General features: G+C 44.5%; 1 protein-coding gene and 1 pseudogene across 1 annotated transcript; one reads left to right on the plus strand and one right to left on the minus strand.

Moving 5' to 3' along the window:
* Positions 1 to 7913: 7913 nt before the first annotated feature.
* LOC137838408 (uncharacterized) lies at positions 7914 to 9026 on the minus strand. Its single transcript, XM_068647653.1, has one exon. It carries the CDS (start codon positions 9024 to 9026, stop codon positions 7914 to 7916), a length of 1113 nt encoding a protein of 370 aa, XP_068503754.1.
* Positions 9027 to 18594: 9568 nt separating this feature from the next.
* On the plus strand, positions 18595 to 18700 carry LOC137838962 (small nucleolar RNA R71; annotated as a pseudogene).

An 18700-nucleotide genomic window follows, 5' to 3' on the forward strand; every position in this document is an offset into this window, starting at 1 on the left:
TGTTATCCGTCCTTGTCCTCCCGGGGAACCTGTTTGTACTGATAACGATGGCAACGATGGCCACCCTTTCTGCTTTGTCTATGCAACCGTGTTTAAGAAGGTTAAGCTCAGGTTCCCCTTTACTCGCTTTGAGAGGGAGCTCCTGACCGAGCTTGATATTGCCCCTGCCCAGCTGCATCCCAACGGCTGGGCGTTTGTCAGGGCATACCAAATTGTTTGTGCGCACCTAGGCCATCCAGCCTCTGTAGATGTGTTCTTGTTTCTATTTGAGGCTAAACACCCAGGGGATCGCCTATGGGTATGCTTCAATGGGATTGATGGGAGATCCATCCTTTCCATCTTCCAACAATCTTACAAGGATTGGAAGGGTAAGTTTGTTCGTGTTTGCTGTAATGATCAGAATCCCACACTTCTCGATGGGTTCCCCTTGTACTGGGTTGACAAGGGAAAAAAGGATTCCCAGGATCATTTTCGGAAAGCTAGGAGTCCAGAGAAGATGGGAGAGCTCGATAGAGACTTGTGCAACTTCTGGAAAGTAGTTGCCTCCACCAATACTACCTTACCCACCCCCTCAATCATCAAGTTCGAATTCTATGAGGATCAACTAGACTTTTACATAGGTTTGTCCCTCCACTCTATCTGGACTTTTCTTTCCTGTGCCAAGTCTGCTTTACTTCTTTATCAAACTCATTCGTATTACACTGTCCTGCGCTCACTCTTGTATTGCTAATTACCTGTATCTGTAACTGGATTGATTTGTGAACATTGATCACTTCGTGCAGATACAATGTATGGGAAAGATCATATGGCCAGACTGCGTTCTATAGTCAAACACCACAAACTTGCTGCGGGTTCTCAAACCGTCCCGAATTCTATAGTGGAAGCCGCCGTTGCTCGAGGCGAGCTTCCTCCCGTGGGCTCATCTTCCCTTATCGCCCCTCCTACCCCTGCGAGAAAGAAACTGCCACCAAAGAGGGCCAAGAGGAAGAATCCCACAATGGTGTCGGATGAGGAGGATGACGAGAGCACTGAAGATGGACTTATCTGTAAGAGGAACAGGGCAACCGTCACCGAGCTACCCGCAAACGAGAGTACAGGCCCAGATTACGCAGAGAATCCCCCCAGCATCTCCACACCCTTTGAGAGCGCTGGGGATGCTCTACCATCGAACACCTCAGCTGCTGGAGGCGTTCTGGAGCAGACTGCGGACATTCAGTGGTCTCCCCTACCTGTAGTGGAGCCAGACGTGTCGCCGCCATGTCCTGATGTTCCCCTGGTCGTCCACACTTATGAAGGTGGCGGCGAGAACCAACCCTCGACTCCTCTCCCAATCCCTGCTCTTCCAGCCCCTGTCGAGGAGGTTTTGAAAGCCCATGCCGCTTACCTTAGCGCTATGACTACCGAGTGTGTAGAGAAACGCCTTTACCAGACGATGGGCGAGGCTTTAAGGGACTCCTTGAGCCAGTATGAATCCGAAGACAGTGTTGCAAAGGACCAAGTCCAGCAACTTAAGCGTGATCTTACGATGCGGGGATTGGAGTTTTCGCGGTTAGAGAATGCTCTGAAGGACGAGTTGCGGAGCGAACGTAAAAACAGCGCTGAACTAGACAAAAAGCTCAATGCCAAACTCTTAGAGGTCACCGAACTCGAGGGCAGACTCGTGCATCAGCAGGAGAAGATAGCGGACCTGGAGGAAGCTCTCAAGGCTAAAAAGGCCTACGCGAATGAGCTCGAGGCCAAGTCAATTGAGAGGGAGGATCTGCTGGGTAAAATCGAAGCTGACAAGGATCAAAAGGCCAAGGATCTGAGCGAGAAAGATAAGGAGCTGAACGAATCTGCAACAAAGCTTGCCCAGGCGCTTGAGGAGAACGAAAAGCTGAAGAAACAAATTGAAGAACTTGACCTCAGCGCCACAAACGTTCTGACTTCCGGGTTCGGCGCGGCCTTGGAGCAGTTCGCTTGTACTTACCCCGACTTGGACCTCTCCCAGTTCTCAATTTGTCATGAAGTGGTAGACGGCAAAATTGTACCCTTAGATTAACGTTTTCATTTGACGTTTTGTTTAGAAACATTCTGGAAGACTTACATATTCGACCTCTGCCTATGTGCAACGAATCTGTTTGTAATGACTTCTTTCATTCGGACCGTGTTAACATATGCACGTGGTTTACCTTTTATCTGTTGTGCGATCACTTGATAACTTGGTGGGCTCTCACTTAACCCAATTAACTTAGCGCAAACTGATGCTTAATTTTCTGGCAATTAACTTATTTTAAACAAACGGTTAGTCTATAGCAATAACATTTGACACGAAATTACTTACTGAGCAGTAGGCGAGAGTCATTTTTAGTATCTGAAATCTCGCTTGCCTGATCTGCCAAGTGACATGTGTATTTCTAGGTCATCGCCTAAACTGGGCTGGCCTGATTCTGCACTGAGGACTTTCGAACTTGCCTCAATTTGCTTAATCGAAGAGGTCTTGTATTCTGTTCCTGCCTGAACTCACTCTGAGGTGAGAAGGACTCTATCTGGCCTAGACTCGCTCGACGGCGAGAAGGACTTTATCTGGCCTGAACTCGCTCGACGGCGAGAAGGACTTTATCTGGTGCCTCAACTTGCCCGGGGGCTACCTTTTCCCTGGATGCACTGAGGACTTTTAATCTCGTCTTGCCTGAACTCACTCGAGGGTGAGGAGGACTTTATCTGGTACCGAGGCTAGCTATTCATACTTGAGGAGGGGGCGTCCCGAAGGAATCCTTTAACCCCTACTTAAGGACTAGGCGCCCGGGTTTGAACTGTTATCTAGTACCGGGGCTATCTATTCATACTTGAGGAGGGGGCGTCCCGAAGGAATCCTTTAACCCCTGCTCAAGGACTAGGCGCCCAGGTTTGAACTGTTATCTGGTACCGGGGATAGCTATTCATACATGAGGAGGGGGCGTGCCGAAGGAATCCTTTAACCCCTGCTCAAGGACTAGGCGCCCGGGTTTTAACTCACACTAGACGTATCTGTCATCTTGCTCTGAACTCTCGCCTATACTCATTCTTGGCGAGTAGGACTTCTCATTCTTTTCTCGCCTATACTCGTTCAAGGCGAGTAGGACTTAAAACTTAACTTTCACCTCCGATTGCCGAGTGGTGACAAGGATTTAAAAACTTTATACTTGTGCTTCCGATCGCCAGATGGCGATGAGGACTTAAAATATTTATACTAGCGCCTCTGATCGCCGCTCGGCGAAGAGGACCTAAAGCTCATATTACACCTCCAATCGCCAATGGGCGAGGAGGTTACAACTTAACTTGTGCTTCCAATCGCCAGGCAGCGATGAGGACTTATACCTTATCTCTCACCTCCGGTCGCCAACTGGCGATGAGGGTTTACAATTTTATACTAGTGTCTCTGATCGCCAAGCGGCGATGAGGACTTAAAAAACTTTATGCATGCGATCTGAATCTGCCCTAAATTACACAAGGACGACAAAGTCTTTTGTTTAAAAACTTAAAATGATAATCATGTAAACTCAATAACTGGGAAAACTTGATAGACTTGAACTTTCTTTATTGGGTGGCCTCATTAAAAAACCCTCCTTAGGGAAAAAGAGCGCCACCTTTAAAAACTGTTTTCACTTAACTGTTCGAGTTAACTGCTACTTACAATGCTTTAACTGTAATAAAACTTGAGATGGGTAGCGTTCCAAGTGCGAGGAATCGCCCCTCCCTCCAGTGTTTCCAAACGGTAGGCGCCGTTCCCGAGTGCTTCAGTTATCCTAAACGGTCCTGTCCATTTGGGTGACAATTTATTCTGCATCTCGTATAGGTGGGCCTTCCTCATTACCATTTCGCCATCTCTGAACTGCCTTGGCCTTGCCCTAGAATTGTACTTGCGCTCGACTCTTCTCTTTATTGCTTCAGCCTTTACCCTTGCCTCCTCCCTGACCTCATCCAGCAAATCTAAGTTCATCCTCCTTTCTATATTCGAGTCTTCCGCCACGAAATTCTAGAATCTCGGCGAGCTTTCCTGGATTTCAATTGGGATAATCGCATCGCACCCGTACACCAAGCTAAACGGGGTTTCGTGGGTTCCTGATTGCTCAGTGGTATGATATGCCCATATTATACGGGGAACTTCCTTAGCCCAAGATCCTTTGGCCTTCTCCAATCTCCTCTTCAAACCTCTCAGTAGAACCCGATTAGCTGACTCCACCTGCCCATTCGTTTGTGGGTGTTCCACAGAAGCGAACACCTGTTGAGTTCCAACATCCTCGCACAGCTTCTTCAACAGGTGACTTGCGAACTGAGTCCCGTTATCTGATACCAAACGCTTGGGCACACCGAAACGACACACAATATTCTTCCATACGAAATTCTGAATCTTGTGCGCGGTGATCTGGGCTACTGGTTCTGCTTCAATCCACTTCGTGAAGTATTCGACTGCCACAACCAAATACTTCATCTGCCTAATCGCCTATGGGAAGGGTCCCAGAATATCGATTCCCCATGTGTGGAAAGGCCGGGGACCGTAGATTGACTTTAACTCTTCCGGAGGCGCCCTGTGCCAATCGGCGTGCTCCTGGCACTGCTTGCAACGTTGGGCATATCTCTTGCAATCTTCCCTCATTGTCGGCCAATAATAACCTGCACGGATGGTTCTTGTCGCCAAGGCTCAACCTTCGATGTGACTCCCACAAATCCCCTCATGGAGCTCGGTCATAATTCTCGTGCACTTCTCTCCATGCACACATACTAAAAGTGGGTGTGTGAACCCAAACCTGTACAACTCGCCGTCGATAAGGGTGAACTTGCTGGAGTTCTTTTTTACCTTCCTAGCTTCCGTCGGGTCCATTGGGAGTACGCCATCTTCCATGTACCGCTGATATGGCGTTATCCATGTGTCTGGCTCGTGGACGGCGCAAACTTGCGTCATCTTTGCCTCTCCCACTGGATGCGCTCTAACCCTTGGCGTCCTCAAGGTCTCCTGAGATAGAGACTTATGACCCCTCGCCATCCCTTCCCTTGACTTGCAGACTTGGAGAACTTGGTGGTCCATCACGAACGCTCGAGGTGTCTTCAGGGTTTCTTGTATGACAGTCCTCTGCCTGCCCCCTTTGCCCGAACTGGCGAGCTTGGCTAGCAAGTCAGCTCGGGCATTCTGCTCTCTTGGCACGTGCACTACTTCGAACAAAACAAAAGACCTCCTCAACTCCTGCACATACTCCAGATAAGCTGCCATCTGCGGATCCTTAGCCTGGAACTCGCCAGTTACTTGGCCCGTGATTAGCAATGAATCGCTTTTGGCCATCAGCACCCTTGCTCCCATCTCCTTTGCCAACAAGATACCAGCGATCAAAGCCTCATATTCCGCTTGGTTATTGCTGGCTTTAAAGGCAAACGTTAGGGACTGTTCTATCAACACGCCGTTGGGGCCTTCCAGAATTATCCCGGCCCCACTACCCAACTGGTTAGAGGACCCATCCACTGAGAGTACCAAACGAAAACCATCTCCGGCGTTTTGCACTGTTTCAGAAGATAGCTCGACCACGAAGTCAGCGAAGATTTGCCCCTTGATCGGTCCCGGGGCTCATACTTGATGTCGAACTCCGACAACTCTACCGCCCATTTTACCATTCTTCCAGCCACATCTGGTTTCTTCAGAACCTTCTGGATAGGTAAGTCGGTCATCACCAACACTGTAAAACTCTGGAAGTAATGGCGCAACCTCCTCGCCGAAAACACTACTGCCAGTGCTGCTTTCTCCAAAGCCTGATATCTCACTTTTGGGCCCTGCAACACCTTGCTGACAAAATAAACGGGTTTCTGAACTTGATTTTGGTCCTGGACGAGCACCGCACTCAGCGCCTTCTCGGTTACGGCGAAGTATAACCTGAGGGGCGCTCCAATTTGAGGTTTCCACAGAACCGGCGGGCTCGCCAAGTACTCCTTGAGTTTCACGAAAGCCTCTTCACACTCCTTCGTGCAGACAAACCTATTATTCCTTTTCAAGCACTGGAAATACGGGTGACCCCTCTCTCCACTAGCAGACACAAATCACGACAGGGCGGCCATCCGACCCGTGAGCTGCTGCACCTCCTTAACCGTAGCAGGGCTCCTCATCGCCAAGATGGTCGCACACTTGTCAGGGTTTGCTTCGATCCCTCTCTCGGTCAAGAGAAAACCTAAGAACTTTCCTGCTTCCACGCCGAAAATGCACTTCTCAGGGTTCAGCTTCAATTTATATTTGGCTATCGTAACGAACAGCTCCTCCAAATCAGCAATATGCTGGTTTTTTTCCAGGGATGCTACGACCATATCATCAACGTAAGCTTGTACGTTCCTCCCAAGCATAGGTGCAAGCACTTTATCCATCAGCCTCTGGTACGTGGCCCCCGCATTCTTCAGCCCAAAAGGCATCACCTTGTAGCAATAACACGACTTCTCCGTCATGAAGGCAGTTTTTTCCTCGTCCATGGGGTGCATCTTAATTTGGTTGTACCCCGAGAATGCGTCTAAGAAACTTAACAACTTACACCCTGCTGCGCTGTCCACTAGGGCGTCTATACCTGGCAAAGGATAGGAATCCTTTGGACAGGCTTTGTTTAGATCTGGGAAGTCCACACACATTCGCCATTTCCCATTGCTCTTCTTTACCAATACAACATTGGCGAGCCATTCCGGATACTGTATCTCCTTGATGTGGCCTGCCTCGAGGAGTTTTTGCGTTTCATCTCTGTCGCCTGTCTCCTTTCTTCATTGAATTTTCTTCTTCTTTGTCGGACTGGTCTGACTTGAGAGTCCATTGCTAGACGATGACATAAAAAATCGGGGTCGATTCCCGGCATATCCGAGGCAGACCACGCGAACGCGTCCAGATGCCTGCCTATCACCTTGGCAATCTGTTCCTGTGTCTCGCCGTCTAAAGTTTTCCCCAACTTAAAAGTTTTGCCGCCGATCTCCCTCTCGAGCCAATCTCCAATTGGCCGAGGCCTCTTCTCATTAGCGAGCAATGCTCTCACATTGCTTCACTCCCTGGCGGCTTCCGGGCAGTTTTCCTCCTCCTCTACTCCAGCGTTGCTCTCAGACCTCGGCTCGACATCTTCCATGGTTACGTCGCCCTTGGTGGCTCCTTCCAATGCCACATCCAGGACCACGTCGCCTTCGGCGGTCCCCTCTAACGCTGCATCCATAGCCCGTCGATTTTTATGCTCATTCCTCGCACCAAGAGGTGGTGTTGTGGTCACATGGCACACTGATCGCCTGTTCTTGAGGCTGTTTTCGTAGCATCTCTTTGCCTCCTCTTGGTCAGATCGGATGGTGACGATCACCCCTTCCATTGAAGGTAATTTGACCTTCATGTGCCTCGTGGAGGGTACAACTCCTATCCTATTGAGTGTTGGCCTTCCCAATAGGATATTATATGCTGAGGGGGCGTTCACGACAAGGTATTTGATTTTTTTCGTGCGCGAAGCGGCCCCATATGTGAACGTTGTTCTTAACTCAATGTATCCACTGACTTCGACTTGATCACCCGCAAAACCGTATAAGCAGCCCCCATATGGCCTCAGCTGGTCCGTCGATAATTGTAGCCTTTCGAAGTTCGGCCAGAACATCACGTCTGCCGAGCTCCCTTGATCGACCAAGACCCGATGAACCGTCCTCCCTGCCGTGACGAGCGAGATCACAATGGGATCGTTGTCATGCGGCACAACATCCCTGAGGTCTTCCTTAGTGAACGTGATGTCCACATCGGGCGAATGGTCCTCAAAAACTTCCACTGACATTACGGACCTCGCATACCTCTTACACTGTGACGCAGTACACCCGCCACCCGAGAACCCACCAGCTATGGTGTGGATTTCACCGAGAACGGCCGCCTCGTGCTGCTGCCCCTCACTGCCCCCCGGTTGCGAGCCTGACGGTCATCCCGCCTTTTTCTCCATTAAGTAATCCTTCAGGAAACAATTCTTCACAAGCTCATCCAACTGATAACCAAGCGCCAGACAGTTGTTAATATGGTGCCCGAATGCTTCGTGGAATTCGCACCATGACTCCTTGCGAGGTCCCAGCACCTTGTCAGCTTTAATCGACGGCCTGCTTGCTTCTCTCCCTTCCTCTACTCGACCCTTAGGTTGGGTCCTCCGTGGCTCGTAAGCGCGTTTCCTGTCCAAGTGTTTTCTTTCTGTGACGGCTTGGTGAACCCGAACAGGTTGCGAGCGTATCTGTGCCTTGGGACGCGCTGGCGCAGTGGTTGTGCATTTCTCGTACGTTTCACCTTCTGAGGCAATATGTTCTACCGCTTGTCGCCTTATCTCGGCGAAGGTTTTGGGGCGACTGCAGTTAAGCGTTTTACTGAAAGATCTGGGACGCACCCCCTTCTTGAACGTGTATACAATCATGGGTTCCTCCTTGGTGCCTACTTTCACCACCTGTGCCCCAAAGCGGCTTATGTATTCTTTTAGGGTTTCTCCTTGGAACTGCTTGACGTCGAAGAGATCGTACGAGATTGGGGCGAGAGTTCTGTTGGCCAGGTACTGTTCTCTAAATAGTTGTGAAAGTTGGGCGAAGGACGTGACGTGGCCCTCTGGGAGGCTGATGAACCAATCCATGGCCATTCCTGTCAGGGTGCTCATAAAAAGCTTGCACCTAACGGCGTCTGACCCGCCTACCAGCAACATCTGTTTGTGGAACGCCGTGAGGTGTGCTTCAGGATCCTCCATTCCCGTGAAGGTCGCTTTGGGTCCTGTGAACGTATTGGGAATTGCCGTCTCCAAGATTGCCTGTGAAAATGGTGTTGTGAATTCCCTGGGTGGGGATGCAGCCTCCGGTTCATCTCTGCCACGCCATCTATGGCGTAACTCCTCGTTGGTGCGGTGGAGTTCCTCGCTTCTTGCTTGAGAGGCTGTTAGGTCCGCCTGCATGCGCTCCTGTTCTACTTTAGAGGCTGCCACTGCGTCTTGTAGCCCATGCACCATGCCCATGAGTTGTTGTAGGGTCATCTCTTCACTCCTAGCGCGTGCTGGTCGGGTGGTCATGGCTCTCTGGGGATCCTCTCGACTTATTTGGAATCTGGAACTGAAAGCTTGTGTGGTGGAACCGATGTTTATATCGGCCCCACGGTGGGCGGCAGATGTTCTGGCCGGTTGACCTGGGTCGTCTTTATGCGTGGCTTGCTCTAACGAGCTAGAGCACCTTCGTTCTGCCTCGTCTGTGTGTACCTGAAAAAGAAGAACAAAGAGGCACCCTCGCGGCCGTTTGCACTCCGACGCTCAAGTCAGCTAGCGAGAAACACCAAAGTAACTAGAAACTGTATAGTAATCTCAACAACTGGAACTGTGTGACTAAACTGTTTGGCCCTAATTGCCTTGTGCTCACAGTTGGGTGTGCCGTCAAGAACAACTAGGGACTACTGTTCTGAGTAACTTTATGAGAACTAGGTTAAAACTCATGCAACTGTGAAAACGTACCTCACTAGGGTTTCTTCGTGCCCTTTATATAGGTGGAAACTAGGGTTTACCTTTGCGTTGCTTGCTATTATCTAGGGTTCCTTAGAGAAAGTCCTTGCGCCGCTACCCCTGGGATCTGAGCGTATCTGGCACATGGACTTCCCTTATCTAGAGTGCAATGATTAACCATGTGGCCGCTTGGGTTCTAACTTGGGCGCCGTATCTCTTGTGCCATCATACTATTTAGGTGCCCTAATTAATCACGTGTCATGCATGCAGCCTTCCTTGAAGATCTTTTATGAGTACGTGGGCATAGTCACGTGCCCCTTTGACTTAATCGTTTATTCTGCGCGGAGGGACCCACAGTCCTGCCACCCAACTTAGGGTTATCCCATCATGTGGGGCCCCCTTTCTGTGAAATGGTTACGTCATGCGGGTTGACTCTTCGGGCGATGTCTTACTCAGGCGATGTCTACTTAGGCGATGTCCGCTTAGGCGATGTCTTTCTCTCGGATAGTGACACGTCTCGGCGATAACCGACTATGCATATGCAGAACCCCGCTTCTACATACGACGACTATGTTGACTTTTTGACCACCTACCTTTCTCTTGTCCACGTCATCACACCCGATGACCTGGTGATGGACAAGGGCCAAAGCATTTAAAGTTCTTCTTATTAGTCTTTGCAAAAGATGAGGCCCAAGCCCAAAGCCCAAGCCCAAGAAGGCCCAAGCCCAAGAAGCCCAAGTCCAAACCATGAGGGTCAAGGCCAAGCATTAAATAAAAGAGCATCATTTGAATGACTCTTGTAGGAGGTGTGGATATTAAATAAATAGGTGTGAATGTATTAAAGAGAGTCACTTTGTCCATGTGACTTAGTAGGGGGGTGTAGGTGTAGTTTTAGGAGGTGTCATAGTAGAAAAAGGTCACACCTCCCATGTGACTTGTTTTTGGTGGGAATTTCAAATGAGTTTTATTTGAAAATTCCCACCTATTTTTCAGCACCTCTAGGCTATAAATAAAGGTGCTTAGCTTGTACAATTCAGATTGGAATTTTATAGTAGAGAGACTATACTCAATTTTGGAGAGAATTTGTGAGTTTTGAGTCTTCCTCTTCTTTGCCTTATCTTGTGAGCTATGGTGAGCTTCAAGTGGTGGCACTCCATCACTTATCTTGGTTCAAGGTTCCAAGTGGCGTGAATGGCTTCTTCCAATTCTCAAAATCCAGCAAGCATCTTCTTCTATAAGTGTTCTTCTTCCCTTTTCTTCAATTTTCCATTCGGTAGTTTTGATTCCTAGAGTTTACTCCTTTTTCTACCGTTTAATTTTGTGTTTCCAGCATTGTGTTCTTAATTCTGTTTTGGTTCAGTAGCTAGCTTTTAAATTCTGTCCAGTTTTAATTCTTGTTCTTCTTTCCTTTTGTTTTGATTCAATTTGACAATACATGGACTTCCATATGAGTCTTGGTTGGTGCTTAGTTTTGGTGAGTTCTTGAATTTAGAACATTGATCCAATTCTAAAGTAAAGTGCCTTTCAAATCCAGCTCAAGTTGTTCCTAAGAATGTCAAGAATCATGTGTTCTTGTAGTTACATTCACATCATGTGGTATCAGAGATATAGTTACATTCACATCATGTGGTATCTAGAGTCTAGGCTTGTTTTTGCTTAAATTTTGAGTTGTATTGCACTTTACATTTCAAGAGCTCTTAAATTCAAGTTGTTTACCATTCTGTTTTAGGATTTATTTTGTGTTTTTCTTGCTGTTTTCTTTTGTAACACCATGTGTTTGTGAAAAGGATTCTATCACTCATTGTTCATATGAGTATGGCTGCTCTTGTGGAATGGCATTCTCCTTCCTAGAGCTGACCTTAAGCTTCCTTTCACTTGTGGTTATATCTTGTTATATGTCTTTTAATTTTGTAATCATGTCAAGTTTTGTCTTAGTCATGTTATTCCATAATTGTCATTACTTCTAGTAGTACTTTTATTGCTTTAATTGTTTCTTGCTTTGGTTTACTTTCTGTTTTTTGAGTTTATTGCTTGATCCTTTGTGCATTTTCCTTTTTAGATTTGAGTTCATGCTTGTATTTTCATTCTATACAAGTTCCTTTACACAATTTCCATTATGTCTTTGCTAGTTCATCATACTGTTTTTCATTCCTAAATAGGCTATTCTGTTTTCTTACAAACGTGCTACTGTTTTCAATTTACTGCAATTAATTGGCTCATAGGAAATTTGTGAAAATTTGGATTTACATACTTCAAAGTGTTACAAAAGCATAGAAAAAAGAATCACTCAAAAATTTCAAGTACACAAAAAATGATAAATAAAATACGAAAAGTGTACAATACTGCCGAAAAGAATACGGTAATTGGGCAGCAATTTTGAAAAATTTATTTCTCTCAATTGGCTTACTGTTTTTACCTCATTCCAGTGCCATTTTTGAGTTAAGACATTGAAGTTTCTGTGGTTATTTTTTTCACATTCCAGTTCGCTTTCAATCGGTACAGTTAAATCTGTAAACATAGCACAGTTTGCTTTTAAAAAAAAAATTCCAGTAGCTGTTTTCTGTTTTCTTTCATCTACTCTAGCACTTTTCTTTAGGACTCTTTTTGTGTGCCTTCTTTATTCATTGAGTTCCTTATTTTTCTTGATTGTCTTTCATTCATATTCTTTCTAGTTTGTCATACATTACTCTCTGTTTTTGGTTTAGCTTTTATTGTTTACACCTTTTTCTTGCTTGTCTTTTTGTTCTTCTTAAAAGTTGTGTGGAGACTTGTTCTTAAGTAAGTTGGTTTGCTGTAACATATTTCACTTGAAGCTACTCCATTTCACAAGCAAGGCTTGGTTGAGGACAGAATATTTTCTTGGAGTGGTTTGAGTGCTTTCTTGGGCATTTTTCCAGCAACCTATATCTCACTGTTTTTAATTGTTTAACAAGTTTCTTTCACTGTTTTGTTTTCTGTTTTTGTGTATTTTCTGCTCATGGCTCATTTCTCTAGTGGAGAGTCCTCCAAACCGTGCTCACCACAAAAGGCAGCCCTTTATGAAGACTTAAAGAATGTCAAACAATCCAATGCTCACTATCTTGAGGTGATAAGGAAGATGGAATCACGACTCCAAAGTTTGGAGTTAAACCGAGAAGAAATGCATCACAACCGTGAGAGAAGAACTCCTCCTCCTAGTCGGCATTCTTCAAGGCACTCCCATGGTTATTATGAAGATAATCCAAGGCCAAGACATCATCACCATGAAGAGAGGCGCCAACATGTGGCTGGCCCTTGTTCTCCTAATGTAAAACTTCCTAGTTTTAGTGGTGAAAGTGATCCCAATGTATACTTAGGATGGGAGGCTAAGGTGGACCAAATTTTTGATGTAAATGGGGTTAGGGATGAGCATAGGGTTAAGTTAGCTTCTTTAGAATTTTTGGACTATGCCATGCAATGGTGGCATCAATACCTCATGGACATTGACCTACACAAGAGGCCGCCCGTGGTCTCTTGGAACGATTTGAAAGCATGTTTACGCGCTAGATTCGTACCCCCACACTTTAGGAAAGACCTAATGTTGAAACTCCAACGGTTTCATCAAGGCACGCTAAGTGTGGATGATTACTTTAAACAACTAGACACGCTTTTAATTCGACTTAATATGGATGAGAGTGAGGAAGCTAAGATAGCTAGGTTTGTGAGTGGCCTTCGAAGGGACATTCAAGACGTGGTAGAGTTACAAGAATATTCTTCTTTGGAAAGTGTGGTGCACCTTGCTAGCAAAATTGAAAATCAACTTGCAAGGAAAAATGCTTTCAAAAATTCTTCTAAGGATAACTACTACCACTCTTGGAAAAATAAAAATAACTCTTTTTCAAATATCCCTTCTAAGGACTCTACTTTCAAACCTAGAGAGTCTAAGCCTTCCACTTCCAATTCTAGGCCTAAATCACCACCTAAATCGTCTAGTAAGAAGTGTTTTAAATGCTTAAGCTATGGACATATTGCTTCTAATTGCCCTTCTAAACGAGCTATGTATATGCATGATGGGGTAGATAGTAGTGAGCATGGGTCCGAATCTTCTAGACATTCCTCACCTTCTAGATCCCCAAGTGAGAGTGAAAGTGAAAGCCCACATGAGGGTGACCTATTAGTAATAAGACGCATGCTTGGACAAGTTTTAAAACCTTTTGATGAAACTCAAAGAGAAAATATTTTTCATTCAAGGTGTCTTATTAGTGATAGAGTATGCTCTTTGATTGTGGATGGGGGGAGTTGTGCGAATGTGGCAAGCACAAGAGTGGTAGACAAACTTGGATTGCCTACCATCTCTCATGCCAAGCCCTACAAGTTACAATGGTTGAGTGAGGTGGGTGAGATAGTTGTTAACAAGCAAGTCCTCATTACATTTTCTATTGGTAAATATAAAGATGAGGTCTTGTGTGATGTTGTCCCAATGGAAGCCACACATATTCTTTTAGGTAGGCCATGGCAATTTGATAGAAAAGTTTTTCATGATGGCTTTACCAACAAAATGTCTTTTCACTTCCATGGACACAAAGTCACTCTTAAGTCTCTCTCTCCAAAGGAAGTACATGAGGACCAAGTTAAAATGATAGAAAAAAGAGAGAAAGAAAATGATATAAAAAATTCCAAGAGAAGCCTTCTCATGTCCACACAACAAGTTAAAAGGGTAATAGTTACTCAAAAGCCTATTTTTTTAGCTATTCCTAGGACTATTGACTGTGAGTCGGCTAAGGATAGTCCCACATGTTTGGACAATTTGGTAAAGGACTATGAAGATGTGATTCAAGATCCTCCTAAAGGCTTACCACCTCTAAGAGGGATTGAACACCAAATAGACTTAATGCCCAGGGTTTCTTTACCACATCGTCTAGCATATAGGACCAATCCCAAAGAAACTCAAAAAGAAAATGAAAAGGAAATTGAAGTACATGATAAACCGAGTCTTAATGCCTTCTCAACTCAATCACTTTTGTTGACTCGTGCTACGCCTACAAGGTCTTCTTCTTCTTTGTCATTTTCATTACCTCATGTTCCTACTTCCACACCATATTGGATAAAGAATGTTAAGGATGATTTTTTCATATCTCCTATTTTACCAAATAATATAATTCCTAAACAATCTTTTCCAACATGGTCTGTGTATAAACCATCTTTTTCTGAACTCCCAACATTTCAAAGTGATAAGTCATGTTTGCCCATTTCTTCTTGTCTGCTCTTATATAATAGCAAACTGACTTTGTTTTATGCAGGAGTACTGAATTCGTGGACGAATTCTCTCCAACTCGGGGAGTATGATGGATATCCACTAGGAGAGGATTTTATTAATGAAGGAAGAGGATTTTCACCTACACATTTGAAGTTCTTCCTTCTAGTCTTCTCACAAATTAAAAGAAGTCAAAGAGAAGATCAAGCCTAAAGATAAAGAAGTCTACAAACTCTTAAATAATAGGCTTCATATTAAATATCTCTCTTTATAGTTTCTTTTAAATTGTAAATAATATAGAATAATGTTTAGAAAGGTGCTTAGAGGGAAACATGAGACACCTCTTTTGTAAAAGCATCTTTAGGCTTTAGTTTAGCAAATTCTAGAAGCTTGGGGAGTGAGCTTAGTAAGGGGGGTGTGATCTTAGGAGTTTTTTGGGTAGCTTAGGGAATAAGCTATGTAAATGACCAGCCCTTACTCCTATAAAAGGAGGGCTTAGGTCCTTCACAATTCAGATTGGAATTTTATAGTAGAGAGACTATACTCAAATTTGAAGAGAAATTGTGAGTCTTGGGTCTTCTTCTTCCTTTGCCTTATCTTGTGAGCTATGGTGAGCTTCAAGTGGCGGCACTCCATCACTTATCTTGGATCAAGGAACCAAGTGGCGTGAAGTGTTCTTCCAATGCTCAAAATCCAGCAAACGCCTTCTATAAGTGTTCTTCCTTCATGTTCTTTCAATTCTATTTGGTAGATTAGCTTTGTTTGTTGTTTCTTTTCATTTCTACCGTTTGAATTTCTGTTTTCCAGCTTTGCTTCTAGTTTCTGTTCGGTGCAGTAGTTATTATTTCAATTTTGTCCAGCTTTCAATTCTTGTTCTTCATTTCTTGTGTTTTGATTCCATTTGACAATATATGGACTTCCATATGAGTCTTGGTTGGTGCTAAGTCTTGGTGAGTTCTTGAATTAGAACATTGATCCAATTCTAAAGTAAGGTGCCATTTATGACCAGCTCAAGTTGCTCCTAAGAATGTCAAAGAATCATGTATTCTTGTAGTTACATTCACATCACCTGGTCGGTACAAATATCACAACAAATAAAATATCTCTTTATCTTTTATCTACTGAATAATATCACAGCAAACAAAATATCTCTTTATCTTTTATCTCCAAAATAATATCACAGCAAACAAAATATCTCTTTATCTTTTATCTCCAAAATAATATCACAACAAATAAAATATGTCTTTATCTTTTATCTTTGGAATAATATCGCAACAGATAAAATATTCCATTATCTTTTATCTCCAAAATAATATCACAGCAAACAAAATATCTCTTTATCTTTTATCTCCAGTATATTATCACAACAAATAAAATATCTTTTTATCTTTGTTACCTTTTCTGGGCTGACCAACATCTGAGTTGAGCTCACGACCCACCTCTTGTGCCCAATCACCGATGACCTCCTCCGAACCCTTGGGTCGAGCTGACGGGCTCTCCTACATGGTACTCATGCCCCTATCTTACTTGGCACTAGGTAACCATTTACTCACGGGGTGCCTATACTCGAGTGGTTGCACTGACACCGAGCTAGGTTGACTTTACCTGTGTTGTGCTTAAACAAATCAACAAACAGATCAATTCCACAGAGCGCCTATGCTCGTACTTATACCGAGCTAGGTTAACTTATCATGTGCCAATTCAGATAAATCAACAAAGTTAAATGCATCATCTTCCAAGAACAGATTTATCACACATTGTTCAAAGAGAAAGCATTAAGCATGAATATCTTAGCTGAAATACAACTTGAGGTTTGCCACATTCCGCGCTCAAGGAATGGCCTTAACTGGTCAGCCTTGGCTTCTTCATTCACTGATTGGAGGGCTTCTCCACGATTTGTTGTATGGTCATCTCTTCGCTCCTAGTGCGTGCGGGTCTCATGTTCGTGGTTTCTAGAAGCCCCCCTTGACTATCTGCGATTTGAGGGCTGGAACTAGGTTGGAAACTGCAACTGGAACTGAAAAAGTTGTGTGGTGGGACTGATGTTTTATATCAAGCCCCACGGTGGGCGCAAAATGTTCCGTCCGGCTGACCGGGATCGTCTTTGCGCGTGGCCTGTCCTCGCGAGCTAGGGCACCTTTGTCTTGCTCCGTCTGTGAGTACCTGAAAGAAGTGAACAAAGGGGCGCCCTCGCGGCCGTTTGCACTCCGACGATCAAGTCAGCTAGCGAGAAACATCAAAGTGACACACGCTTGGGAGGTGGTCGAAGAAACTGTGCTGAGTGACTAAAAACTGTGAACTAGAATGGTGTTGCCCCAATTGCCTTGTGCTCACAGTGGGTGCGCCTTCAAGAACAACTAGGGTTTAGTGCTCTGTGTAACTATGAGAATTAGGTTAAAGCTTGTAAAAACCGTCCCTTACTAGGGCTCTTAGTGCCCTTTATATAGGTGGAAACTAGGGTTTACCTTTGCGCTGCTGCTCTTATCTAGAGTTCCTTGGAAAAGGTCCTTGCGCCGCTATTCCTAGGATCTTTAATGAGCACGTGGGCATTATCACGTGCCCCTTTGACTTGATCGTTTATTCTGTACGGAGGGTCCCACAGCGCTGCCACCCAACTTAGGGTTATTCCATCGTGTGGGCCCTCTTCTCTGCGAAATGCTTCTGTCACGCGGGTTGACTCTTCGGGGATGTCTTACTTGGGCGACGTCTTGCTTAGGCGATGTCCTTCTCTTGGGCGATGACTCATCTTGGCGGTGACACATCTCGGCGATAACCAATTATGTATACTGCAGAACGCCGCTTCTACATACGGTGACTATGTTGACTTCTTGACCACCTACCTTTCTCTTGTCCACGTCATCACACCCGATGACCTGGTCGGTACAGGTTCAAGATCTAATCTGTGGAGCTCTGTGATTCCTGAAATACCAAGTGTAATTTGTTCCTTTTTTATTCTTGTAATTGTTCTTTTCTATACTTGTAAAAGTTTGTAAGCTTGTAAGGTCAAAGGGTGTTCTGACTAGGGTTGTGTGAAAGGCAAAGAGGGTGAGTGTTCTTGTGGTTTCAAGATCACCTCTTTGTGGTTGTAAGTGGTTGTAATCTATGATTGATTGCTAGTGGAATACCCAGGGGTTGTTCTGGGGACTGTAAGTGGTTATAATCTCTTTCTCTCTCACTCACTCATTATAAACTGTTTGATTTGATTTTTGTACCTACTGCTATAAACAACCGATTAAAACGAAGTTTCAAATGATTGATTTTTTGCAAATAGTTTTCATTGCTTTGATTCTTTGGCTTCCTTGATTGCTTATTCTGTGATTGTTGATAAAAACTTCATTCCTATCCAATCTTTGTGAAAATTATTTGTCAAACAATTCACCCCCCTCTTATTTGTCAAATTATTTGTGCAATTTTTTTGGCCATTTGTTCCATCTGGATCTCTATATTCCTAATCGTGATCATGCTCTTTTCCTACGCGATCATAATCTTTGTTAGGGCGTCTTCAGCTTTACTCATTCTTTCCAGAACAAATGAATTCTCAGCTTCAGGTGAATGATTCTGATAAAAACAGTGACGTTTAGGATGATCACCTCCACAAAAATTACACCTGATTGGTTGACTCTGGCTTTGAGAAGAATGAACAACATATAATTGTTGGGACAATTTAGCCATTTGTGCGGTTAGTTGTTCAATTTGTTGTGTTAGAATTTTAATTTTAGCCAAGAGTGCATCTTCTAACAACCTTTTATTCTGAAGACCTTGTCCATCATGTTGGGCTTGATAATTAGTTGATGTCAATGTATCAATAATCCTTGTCGCTTGTTCTACATCAAGAGCCATGATAGAGCATCTTTGTGTCAGATCCGAGCATCTAAGAGCATTTTTGTGTCAGATCCAAGACAAGTGAGAAATATGCTCAGTTGAGAAATATCTTCAAACCCATGATTTGGGTATTTTCTAAGCATCATTTTAAATATTTCTCATGTCTCACAGAAGACTTCATCTGCTCCTTGTCTGAATATAGAGATTTCAGACTTTGCTT

This window comes from Phaseolus vulgaris, chromosome 4 (assembly GCF_000499845.2).
Source record: "Phaseolus vulgaris cultivar G19833 chromosome 4, P. vulgaris v2.0, whole genome shotgun sequence".
NCBI classification, from domain to species: domain Eukaryota; kingdom Viridiplantae; phylum Streptophyta; class Magnoliopsida; order Fabales; family Fabaceae; genus Phaseolus; species Phaseolus vulgaris.